The 12,777-nt window shown below is 43.8% G+C and overlaps 1 protein-coding gene across 1 annotated transcript; it reads left to right on the top strand.

The window, feature by feature from the left end:
• Positions 1–446: 446 nt before the first annotated feature.
• Positions 447–1,370, top strand: LOC142445810 (mas-related G-protein coupled receptor member A-like). The gene has a single exon (XM_075547699.1). The coding sequence runs from the start codon at positions 447–449 to the stop codon at positions 1,368–1,370; it is 924 nt and encodes a 307-aa protein (XP_075403814.1).
• Positions 1,371–12,777: the final 11,407 nt, after the last annotated feature.

Here is a 12,777-nt window from a genome sequence, read left to right as displayed (position 1 = left end):
ACGTCCTGTGGCTGTGACTCAGAACCGGCTCGCTGCTTCTGACAACTCTAGACTGGAGACGTCTGGTCGAACCCTGTGGCTGTCCCACAGAGCTTGTCCTAGACCTAAAGACAAAGGATGTGACATTATCTCAGGAAGCTATGGGAGGTATTGGGTCACAGAAAGGCTCAGGCCAGAAGGGCGTTTGTGACTGCAGCTAGAAGACAGCTGCGGAGACGATGAGAGCTGAGGTTGAATCCAGGCTCTGCGCCCCAGCCCAGCCGTTGATAAAATCACTGCGCCCGTGGGTGGCTCCTTTTCCTTCCTCCATACACTGTGAAAGGAGGTCTTGAGAATCAGGGATCATTCAGCTGGTGCTCAACTCTTGTTTCCGTTCCAGGACCACCAGCGGAGGGTTTGTGAGCACGGAGCCCGCCTCCACAGACTGGGGGAACCCGCTCTCAACAATGGATGAAAGTGACCAGAACTTTCGATCAGATATTGACACACGGATAATGATCCCGAGTTTGCTGGCCATCGTGATTGCCCTGTGTGGGCTGGCAGGAAACGCGGTCGTGATCTGGCTGCTGGGCTTCCGCCTGCGGAGGAACCCCTTCTGTGTCTACATCCTCAACCTGGCTGTGGCCGACTGCCTAGTTCTCGGCTCCACGACTGCACACGCACTGATGGTACTCATCGATTATTTCCGAGTCATTTTTGCCTTTTACAACCTTGTCATCAACGTTGTGTTATTATTTCCCTACCTGGCAGGCATGAGCCTCCTCAGCGCCATTGCCACCGAACGATGCCTGTCCATCGTGTGCCCCATTTGGTACCGCTGCCGCCGCCCACCTCATATGTCAGGGGTCAGCTGTGCAATCATCTGGGCGCTGTCCCTGGTGCTGGCCTCCCTAGAAAGTCTCCTCTGTACAGTCTCTTACGATTTGTGTTGGTTATTTGATTTCTTCCTATGCACGTGGCTGACTTTCTTATTTGTGATTCTCTGTGTGTCTAGCCTGGCTCTGCTGGTGAAGGTGTTCTATGGCTCCCGGAGGAGGAAGATGACCAGGCTCATTGTGACCATTCTGATCACCGTGTTGGTCTTTCTACTGTGTGGCCTGCCCTTTGCATTTGGTTGGTTCCTAGTACCTTGGATGGTGGACGCATATGGTCGGTTACCCTATATATGGTTTAATCTATTCTCCTGTGTTAACAGCAGTGCCAACCCCATCATCTACTTCTTCGTTGGCTCCTTTCGGCAGCGGCAGCAGCGGCTTAAGTCAACTCTCAGGATGGTTCTCCAGAGAGCACTGCAGGACACTCCTGAGGGGGAGGAACCTGGAGGAGCTGCTGCTCAGGGACCCAGGGAGCAAGCAGAGAGTGTGGTGTAGTGCTGAGAGCCTCTGCCTCTGTCAGACAGTGTGGCTTTAGAACCCAGCTTGTCCCCATTAACTTGCATAAATTTGTTCCTTTTTGTCATCCTCGTGCCTCTGATCATAAATGAGTGTCATTTCTGAAGGTCTACCTGCTCGGGGCCTTCATTACGTTTTCACAAGACCAGTTGCCAGTTTTTCAGTCTAAGACTGCTCTATTTTTTAAACATTGTTTTTGTTGCTAAAATCATGCATTTGTGTATATCTTTCTTTTTATAATACAGCCATGAGTCGTTTGACAGTCTCAAAATGTTCTATAAAATATGACTATGTAAGTGTTGTGTGGACACAATATGTTCAGGCCACCTCCAGACTGTAAGCAAGTTCCGTTGTTACTAAGTGTGTCTTTAAGTGGAATTTGCACATAGGATGGTTCACATTTAACATCAGTTAATCAAATGTTTGCCTTCATTCTCCAAACTCACTTCCACCGAGCAATTCAGACTCATGGCAACTCTGTGGGACAGAGTAGACGCACTCCTGGGGGGTTGGGAGACTGTCACTCTTTACAGCAGTAGAAAACCTCATCTTTCTCCCAAATAGAGGCTGATGGGTTTGACCTTGAGTTAGCAGCCCAAAGTATAACCCACTATGCCACCAGGGCTTGGATAACATATAAAATAAACTTGCTACACAAAATACCTTTAATATCACACATAATAACGTGTTAGGTTTAACATAATAATATCACATCATAATAAACTATTTGTTATTAGAAACCAATGTTTCAGAACATTTTCTTCTTTCTTGTACTCATTGCTATTAGCTCCTCCTTTCCCCCCAACCTCCCCTGTTATACCCACACAAAAAAAACTGTTAATCCTAGTTACTGTCTCTGTAGATTTATTTATACTGGATTTCATATACATAAAATATAAACAAAAAAAATAAAAATAAAAGAGGGAAAAACTTCAATAGAATAAAGAACAGGGAATATTAAACTCTAGAACAAATTTAAAGTGAATCAAAAGGGAGATCCACTGATAAGGTGTTAAATGTTAACCTAACTGCTTCTGCAGTATTCCACTTTCCAGAGCATTCTGCAGGATAGCAAGACTATTCGCATCCCTAGCCTATGGGCGAGGGAATTCACTGGAGGCTTAGTTCATGTGTCTCTTTCCTTCACCTTTTATCAAACTGAAACAATTTTTGAATGAGTCAGAAGAGAGATCAGATGATATTACAGTTTATAATCTAAATGCATCTGCCATAATTAACTTTACAATATGTTCGGTCTGAGAACAAGGCTAGTCACGTTCTCTTTGATCTACTTGTATCAACTATGATCAGAGGAATTTACCAGAGGCTTAATCCATGGGTGGACCCTGCATATTAATTTTGGGTTTCCACCGTCATCCACAGCATTCTTCACACCAGGTGTTCTTAATTAAAGCTCTGAAAACATTCCCTCCTTAAGATTTGGTTCTTATTCTTGACAAACCTTGGATCACACTGGTTGGTATGTTTTTTCCATGTGGACTTAGTTGGCACCTTATTTAGATGGCTGCTTGTTTTAAGAGAAGCCTTACGATCCCAGGTGTTTTTCTTTCTGATAGCTGGCCCCATCTATTGTCTTTGTCACATTTTGCTGTAACACGTGTATCTTCAGTGATCTCTGTTTGAGGGGGAGCATCATGTAGGGCCATGGCATAAGAACTAATTGTTCTTACGTAACTGGAATCAAGTGTGACTCCCCAAATCTATTCATATCTATGTATCTATATGATCATGGATTTACCTTAGAGACATTATTGTCATTTTATGTTAAAGGACATCAACCTCACCCCCGACCTTGGACACAGGGTAATTGTATTGATAGTAAGGGTAATTGTATTGATAGTGCCATTAATTTAATCAATGAAAGAGAAATTAAAACACTGTTGAGAAATGGGCATTATACAAGTATAGGCAGTTATGAACCTCATTAGTCAACTTGTGCAGATTCAACTCTTAAGTGATTAGACCTTTATTTACATAAATAATGGGGCTTAGTGATAGGACAGAACTTTCAATAATATTCACAATGGGAGAACCATACCTGCTAAATTAACCATGTCATAATGAAGCAAGGACAGAATTAACATAGTAAGTATATGACAGTCCCTGGCCACCATTCATTGTGCACTCTCAAGGCAGGAGACCAAAATCCAATGACCGCCAGTTGTATACTTTTGGGATAGCAGGCATCTGCTCCTTCTCACACTAGGGAGTTTCACCTTAAGGGAAGGCTACAGGTGAGTTTGATAGACAGAGTTTTATATAACAGGTAAATGTACATTCAGAAAGCATCCCAACCCAGTGCTGCCCAATCCCATAAGTCTAATGTTATCCCATATGTCCGACACCAATCTACAAAATCCTCCTCCATCTCACAAACAAGATGCAATGATGCCAACTGCAGGAGGAAAGCCGAATCAGGGAACATGTAAGCATCTCAGTGCTGGCAGGGGTCTCCACACGGCTGCTCCAGCACCCAGGGCTGCATCGGGGTAGGTCCATGTGGTTTCTCCTCAGGGATGTCTTGAAGGAAGTGAACCTTGCCAGATGCAACAGAGAACTGGCTAAGGCAGCGCACTTTTGTTCGACCATTAGGAAGCAAGAAACCTGAGAATTAGAAAGGCGAAGCTCACTGAGCCATTTATCTCTCCGCCCTTCAATTAACCCAAATGTGTTAATTGGTCAGGTTGGTACAATAAACTTTAACTATCTCAGACCTTCTTTAATTCCTTTAGCAATGTTTTAAGTTTTGAATAAGTAGATATTTCATCAACCTAGTTAAATCATTCCTAGGAATTTTATTATTTTAGATGCTATTGTAAATGAAATTGTTTTCTTAATTTCCTTTTCAGATTCTTTCATTGTAAAAAACCAACTTTTTTGTGTTAATCTTGTACTTGAAATTTTGCATAATTCATTTATAGGTTCTAGTAACTTTCTTGTGGATTTCTTTGAATTTGTATATGTAGGATTATAACATCTGTTAATAGATATATTTCTTTTTTAAAATCAATTTTATTGGGGGTTCTCACAGGTCTTAGAACATTCCATACATCAATTGAATCAAGCATATTTGTTCATATGTTGCCATTTTCATCTTGTAAACATTTCCTTTCTATTTGAGCCCTTGGTATCAGCTCCTCTTTTTTTCCTTCTTTCCCACCCCCTCCCACTTTTTTTTTTTTTTTTGCTGGACCAGGGAGCTCTTTATTTTATGGAGGAGAGGGGAGCCTCTCCCACTCTTGTGACCCTTGATAAATTATAAATTATCAATGTTTGCATATCTTACACTGACAGCTATCTCCCTTACCCCACTTTTCTGTTGTTCATCCCCCTGAGAGTGGGGTGGGGGGTATGCATTGATCATTGAGATCAGTTCCCCCTTCTTCCCCCTTCCTCCTACCCTCCTGCTATTACTACTCCCATTTCTTCTCCTGAGGGGTTTATCTTACCTGGATTCAGTGTGTCGTGAGCTCTTATCTGTAACAGTGTACATGCTCCAGTCTATCCAGAACTGAAAGGCAGGACTGGGTTCATGATAGTGGGGGATGAGGAAGCCTCAAAGAACGAGAGGAATATTGTATGTTTCATTGGTGCTGTACTGTGCCCTAGTTGACTCATCCTTTCCTTGTGACCATTCTGTGAGGAGATGTCCTATTCTCTACAGATGGGTTTGGGGTTTCTGCTCCGACCCCCTCCTTCTCAACAATATATATTTTTATTTGTTTGTTTTGGGTCTTCTAGTGCCTGTTATCTAATTCTGTCAACACCTCATGATCACACAGGCTGGTGTGCTTCTTCCATTTGGGCTTGGTGTTTTTCTGATAGATGGCTGCTTGTTTAGCTTCAAGAATTTAAGACCCCAGAAACTATATCTTTTGATAGCCAGGCACCATCAGCTTTCTTCACCTCATTTTTGATGATGCACCCACTTTGTCTTCAGTGATTCTGTCAGGAGGGTGAGCACCACAGAATGACGTATTATTAGAGCAGTGTTCTTGTGTTGAGGGAGAGCTTGAGCAGAGGCCTAAAGCCCACCCACCTCCTCAATGTATTGCCATATCAGTCTATTTACATAGGCCTATACTTCTATTTTTATGAATTAATATATTTACATAAGTGCAAACCTATGTTTATACCTCTCCATAGCATTGCTTCCTAGATCTTTCCTCTGTTTCCTTTTACCTTCCTCCTGCCCCAGCATCATGCTAACCTTCTGCCTCTCAGTAATTCCTCTCAGCTAGAGTGTGCTTATTCCAACACCCTCAGGATCTCTACATTCTCCTGGTTGTTGATTTTAATTCCCTGGTTGTTCCCCTCTCCTCCTCCCTGCAAGGCGCTCTTGAACTGCTGGTCCCATTGCTCTCTCCTTGGGCTTGCTTCCCATGCCTATCTTATATAGGTGGGCAAAACAATGACAGAGAGAAAGCAGAAAGAAAAGACAAGAATGAAGAGAGAGAGAGAGAGAGAACACCCTAGCAACAAACAAACAAATGAAAAAGCATACATAATTCCAGGTCTGTTCGCTGACCTTTATGACTGTCTACCCACCTGTCCTGGGGGTTCCAGGACCTGCCCCTCCTAGCCTGATGTCTCAGGAGTTGTGTTGCTTTACTTTGCTCCTGTTGCTGATCTGTAATCTTCTCTTCTTGGCTGCCCCACTGTGTGGTGGTCAGACCGGACTCACTCTCCACTGTGTCCCCATTACTGTCCTTTGTTGCAGGGTGTTCCATCGAGGGGACATCATTGTCTAGAGCTCCTGTCAGCCCTACGTTCTCTGCGACGTAGCAGTTCCATGCAGGGACATCGTCCTCAGGACTTCCGGTATCAGGACGGAGTCTAGTACCCCTCTCACTTTTTCCTTCTTGGTTTGCTTCTGTATGGGCATGGCAGGCCAGCCTCTCTCCCCAACCTGTAGGTTGAGTGTTCTTGACTTCCTCCTTCCTCGGCCGTGGTGGTGGCATTCTCCCTGAGAATACAGCCCGATCTGGGGAAGTCTGCTAACGTCACAGCTACGGCTGCAGCTTTCCCTTACACCTGAAGCTTAGTGATGGTGAGAGCTCCCCCTCATTTCTTTCCTTTAAGGGCTTCCTCATCCCTTATAGCCTTCCCTTACTGGTTCCCTGCTTTGGAAATTGTATCTTCAGTACGTTATCTTCAGCTACTTCAGTCTGGACTGTGTTTTCAGTTGCCATTCGGAAAATAAAAGGGAAAACTCTTTAATAAATAGTTTTATTGATATAAAATTCACACATCATACACTTCCAAGGACCCAGCGGGGGAGGCGGTGGAGCACCTGTGACCAGCGAGCGACCATTCCTCCCAGTATTAGGAGAGCTGGGTCCCCGGTGTGGTGGCTCATGGCTGTCAGCTGTGCCAAATCCCTGGCCTTCACCTGTGCCACAGCTGCTGTCTCCAGACAGACTGCTTCTGCCCTCTGCCTGCCGGTGCCCATCCCACTGGGAGGTGTCATTCCATGCAGCCAGGGACCGGTGTCTGGACTGCCTGCTGCAAAGCTTAGACTTAAGCAAAGGAGCCTGAGGCTGAACATCACGGAAGTTACAAGTGACTCACTCACGTGGGGGCTTTCTCAAGTCTACCAGTTTGGGGAGGGAGGGAGGCGGGGGGGGGCGCTGGGGGGAGGAGGTAGTAAAAAAGCACATTAAGAGCAACGCTGTCCCCTGGAAGGCTTTCCCTTGCCTCCAAAGCTTTACCTCAGGCAGCCAGGGCACCACAGGACACGGTTCTCTGAGTGACCACCTGCCATCCTCCAACCTCGAGCTGTGGCGAAGCACTCGCAGGGTGGGCATGGGGTCTCATGGGCCATTTCATTGATGGTGAAGAGATGTTCATAGCAACTTCCTCTTTTCCATATTGTGCATTTTGGAAGCAAGTAGCCATAGTACACACGCACACAATCAGCTGGGGTGGGGGCGGGAGACTAATGTCAACATTAGGCAAAGCCATGAGATCAAACCATTCCAAGCCTTTACCTGTGAGGTACAGACACCTGCCTGGCTTGTAGCTAACCCTGTGTGTTCTCCTCAGACATGAGCACACATGAACTGTCAGACACTGCACACCACCAGTTGTCCCTCTCCACTGTGGGGCAAGAACACAGTCTTCCCACCTGGCACACACTCTCTGCCCCACATGTTAGAGGGAGCTAACCGCTGTTCCCTAACCCAGCAGTCAGTTCCCTTTTCCAGTGGCCAAAACGGAAAACTGCCCAACATCCAAACACTACATATCTCAGAACTTAATGTGACCTTTCCTTCATGTTGCCAAGTTTATTTTTGTGCATTTGTATCAGAATGTTTAGTTTCCATGTTTGGGAGCTCTCGCTGATGGTGTAATTTGCTTTGTGGGGCGAGTAATTAACTATTTTTTTGAAGCTGGATTTGACATCAAAATTACCTTGAGTAACTTTTGATCATTTCCATCTGTGGACAAAGCTAATAGTGTTTTTTTTAAAAACAGCACTTTGCCTCAACATGAATTTAAAGAAATTAATACATTGATAAAAATATATTTGAGACCTTACTGGATTATTTTAATTGCACCATTAAAAACATTTCAACTTAAATTATTTTACCATTCCAGCCTGTCTACTGTTCTCATTGTGAAACTTGGTTAACCTGTCAGAAGTCTGCAATGTCTTGTTCACTGGTCTTCATTTCTTTGTGCATTAACTAAAGGGCAAAGGACTAGATGCACTACTGTGTAGAGATGACCTGGCTGTACCCTATTGCACTTAATCAAATAGTATGTGGGGACTTATCACCGCTTGCATTGTTTCACAAAATAAATCGCGTCAAGTACTAAAAAAAAGCTGTATATACATCATCACTATCAGTTCTCGAGCTCCCTCCCCACTCCTGCATTTGCTCCCCAATTCTCCTCACCCTCCACACCCCACCCTTGAGAAACCATTGCACCATTGCATCAGTGGGAAAACTTTTAGAAAGCATGGATAACAGTGAAACCCGAGTTAATAGCGTTTTTGTTTGCGAAAGCTATCTCTGTTTGTTATTCTGTTCCTCTGAAGGAAAATAGCAGGTTTCTTTTTCTTTTCATTCATTTTATTGGGGGCTCATACAACTCTTAACACAATCTATCCATCCATCCATTGTGTAAAGCACATTTATACATTTGTTGACATTATCATTCTCAAAACATTTGCCTTCCACTTAAGCCCTTGGTATCAGCTCCTCATTTCCCCCTCCCTCCCCTTCTCCCTCCCTCATGAACTCTTGATAATTTATCAATTATTATTATTTTGTCATGTCTTACACTGTCTGATGTCTTCCTTCACCCACTTTTCTGTTGTCTGTCCCCCAGGGAGGAGGTTATATGTAGATCCTTGTAATTGGTTCTCCCTTTGCATTCCACCTTCCCTCCACCCTCCTAGTATCGCCACTCTCACAACTAGTCCTGAAGGGATCATCTGCCCTGGATTTCCTGTGTTTCCAGTTCCTATCTGTACCAGTGTACATCTGGTCTAGCTAGATTTGCAAGGTAGAATTGGGATCATGATAGTGGGGGTAGGAGGGGAGGAAGCATTTACGAACTGAAAGAAATTTGCATGTCCATTGTTGCTACACTACACCTTGACTGGTTCATCTCCTCCCCGAGACCCTTCTGACAGTAGCAGGTTTCTTACCAGGGAAGCAGATTTAAATATTTAGAATGAAGCAGCAGGGAATACAGGAAAAGGACCCAAGAAGGGGAACAGTTCCGGTTTCCTCCATTCCCATCTTCTACAGTGGTGTGTGTGTGTGTGTGTGTGTGTGTGTGTGTGTGTGTGTGCTGCCAATCAGAGTTACCAATGGAGGGGGCCTTCAGGTCTCCCTCTTTTTCCTAATGGAACCTCATCACTTTTTGAATGTCCCACCCCACAGTGGGATAGTGCAGCTGCTAAGGAGACAAATGCAACCGTGACTTTGGATATCAGGCAGTTCTTGATAAGCTCTTACCTTTCCTGGATTCTTCTTGCTGGAAACGGAGAGCTGACATATCTAGAAGCTAAGATCTCTCCTGTAATTGAGAGTCACCACAGGACACTTCTCTGTTTTCTGGATAAGGAGGTGTCTGTAGGAGCTAGAATGAAATCCAGTGACACAACTAGGTTTTTCTAAATGCTGGACAGCCCTGTAATTCCCTGTATAGAGACCTGTGGTTAATTATTACTCATCTGCATTAGCTCGTAAGCACTTATGAGATGTTTGCCAGTCTTTGATCAAACTTTGATATAACTCCTACGACTTCATCTCTCCCCTCCCCACTCGTCCAGTCCCACATTCTGTTAGTGATTGTCTGGAGTTTTGCAACCAACACTGTGCTTGCTAGCAGTGGTAAGTACTGCGAGCCTGTACGGGAAGACTTCTGCAGCTAAAGTCCATCTCCTGTACTTGTTATGAAAGGCCCATCACAGCCTGCACTAATACCCTCTTTCCGTCAGCAGAAATGCATGCATGTTTCCAATTTCTTCCCGAATGACGTGCAAGTGTATCCAATAGAAGGTGAAATGTTTTTCTGAATCCTATTCTCCAAAGGAAACAACTTTTCACCGTGCCCATTTCTAATGATTTCATTAGTTATGGCTATAGCTTTGAATCGTACCTTTTCATTGTTTATTTCTTAATGTCTACATGTTCACAAGATCAAAGGACTCCCAGGTAAGAAATAAAGAAGCAAAGCACACTGCGGCCATACTCCGTTCCCTTGGGGACTTGGAAACAGGTAAGGGTGTGTAAACGTTGACTTTAACCAGGGTTGAGTTTCACGTATTAGAAATGCTTAAGAAAGAAGTCATATCAATAGATTCATATCTAAAGTTGTTCAAGCTCAGAAATGGAAATACTTCTCTATTCGCTGACCTGTGCCTATCTAGCCATTGCTACTAAGACTGGGGGGGAATTTTCTAGATACTAAATGACAGTGATCAATATGCTCAACAGCTATTGGGGGTTATCTCTGTCAGTTCCCATCCATCTCTCAATCCATAGCCTGACAATTTAGGTTGGGGTCCTCATGGATATCTGGAGCCCGTGAGAGAAGTGGGAAGGCCAGGATTTGAAGGTCTCCGGGAATTTTCTGCTGAAATCAGAGTTGGCTGTAATCACACTCTGGTTCAGATTGTACATCCAGCCATACTTCGGTCAGCATGCTCTATTGAACATGTTCTTGCCCTGTATGGGAAACTGAGGATCCAGGAGTAAAGGCAGCAGACTTCTGATGCTTTGGTAAATAAGAGTGATGGTGACAAAGGAAAAGGAAAGGCCAAGCAGAGAAGATCCCAACAGCATTTCTTATTCTGTGGGATGATCCTTAATGTTGGGCTTTGGGGACCTGGTAGGACTGGTGGATTATAAGCAATGGATGTTAGTTAGTCTGATATTTGTATAACAAACAAACAAAACACAAACACATCCTTTGTGAAAATGATTATGAGAAAATGATCATGAATTTCCACATCTTTTGTATTATAAAGGATTCTAGGAATAGCTATAAGTTCCTTGATTTTAGACCAAACCTTCCTGGCCTGCCTGACACCTGTGACCAAGAGGTATTCCATAATAAAATCCCTTTGAGACATCGGACAGTGTAAGATATGACAAAATAATAATAATTTATAAATTATGAAGGGTTCATGAGGGAGGGGGGAATGGGGAAAATGAGAAGCTGATACCGAGGGCTCAAGTAGATAGGAAATGTTTTGGAAATGATGGTGGCATCAAATGTGCTTGACACAATGGATACATGTATGTATTGTGGTAAGAGCTATATGAGTCCCCAATAAAATGATTTCTTTTTAAAGAGCCAGTCCTACAAAGGTTGAAGGGGACCTCACTATCATCATCAAGAAGGGTTGGGAGTTTAGAAATTAAGGTTTCATCCCACCAGAGTAAGAAAAATTGTTGGGTGTGTATCCTTTGAACCCAGTATTCCTGTGCAGAGAACTAAAACCTAGGAAACAAAGAATTGTAGGGCTGCAGACAGTGCAAGATATTTTGAGACAACTCAAGTTGATACAAGATGATGAAAGAAGCAAGAACTAGGAAACCAGCCTGATATGGCTACAATGGACTTCCTAACCGGTAGTTACATAATTTCATGTCACCTTGATAAACAGGATGTAGGGGTGGAGTCTCGCCTGTCAATCAGCCACGTGAAGCTATGCTGACGAGAGCCAGAACCCTGGAGCTGGAGGAGCCACGTGTAGACACAGGCCAGTGCTGAGATGCTTCCACCACCACTGGATCCACAAGACTTTGCACTCACTGGCCTGTGGTCTTCCTGCATTCAGCATCATTGCATGGCTGTGTGAGTTTAAAGAGGAATTTATGGACTAGTGTTGGACATATGGACTAATATCGGATTTACGGACTTGATCTGGGATGTTTTCTCAATATACAATGGCTTGTTGATAAAAAAAAAAGCTCTCTCTTACACACATATGAGTGTCAATGAATTAGTTTCTCTGGTCAACCCAGACTAATACACTAACTTAGGGAGTGAGATGGGATACAGAGATGGGATAGCAGACACACTCAGAGCAAGAGAACTGAGTGCCTCTGGGCATGAGCCTTGCAGACAGAGTGGAATGCCTCTGAGCACTTGAAGGCAAATTCAAAATAGCCTGTGGTAGTTCCGTAATCTGTTGTCAATTTGAGACTTCAGAGTGAAGGGGTGGAGGTTAGCCTGTCAATCAGGTTGCAGCTTGATGACCTCATTTAGAGGTGCTAAGGAGATAAATAGCTTGCTGGTGGGAGTGAATTTCCCTTTCCCTTCCATTTCCTATTTAAACCTTCAATTGCAAATTAGCCATTGGATGCCATTGTGACCTCAAGCTAATAGTCTCCCTCTTCTGGATGATGTGTCTTGTCTCATCCTTGTCCTCTTTAAGATTTACTAAATTCTATTTGAGATTTGGGGGTCTCTTTTTGCCCTATAGTGAATGGCATAGTTGATCAGGATTCCAAGGTTGCCTTTCCCTGAGGGGTCTCTGGGGAGTGGAAGAACCTCATACCAGAAAAAGGGGGCGTTTTACTCCAGATTCCCATAAACCTGCAGAGACTCCAAAGGCAGGCACTTTAGAATTATAACCCACTTTCCAGGGCTTCCAGAAACTTTATTCAGTCTTTTTTTTTTTCAGTTAAAAGATCATTTTATTGGGGGCTCTTACCACTCATAACATTCCATACATCAATTGCATCAAGCATATTTGTACCTATGTTTCCATCATTCTTTTCTAGACATTTACTTTCTATTGAGCCCTTGGTATCAGTTCCTCTTTTTCCCTTCCCTCCCCCGCCCTTCCCCCATGAGCCCTTGATGAATTATAAATTATTTTCATATCTTACAA

The sequence above is a fragment of the Tenrec ecaudatus genome, chromosome 4 (genome assembly GCF_050624435.1).
Source record: "Tenrec ecaudatus isolate mTenEca1 chromosome 4, mTenEca1.hap1, whole genome shotgun sequence".
Classification (NCBI taxonomy): domain Eukaryota; kingdom Metazoa; phylum Chordata; class Mammalia; order Afrosoricida; family Tenrecidae; genus Tenrec; species Tenrec ecaudatus.
This window is presented reverse-complemented; position numbering and strand designations above follow the sequence as displayed.

What these genes read in the sequence shown, in the direction of transcription:
- LOC142445810 (XM_075547699.1), top strand. Translation starts at nt 447, where the DNA reads ATGGATGAAAGTGACCAGAACTTTCGATCAGATATTGACACACGGATA.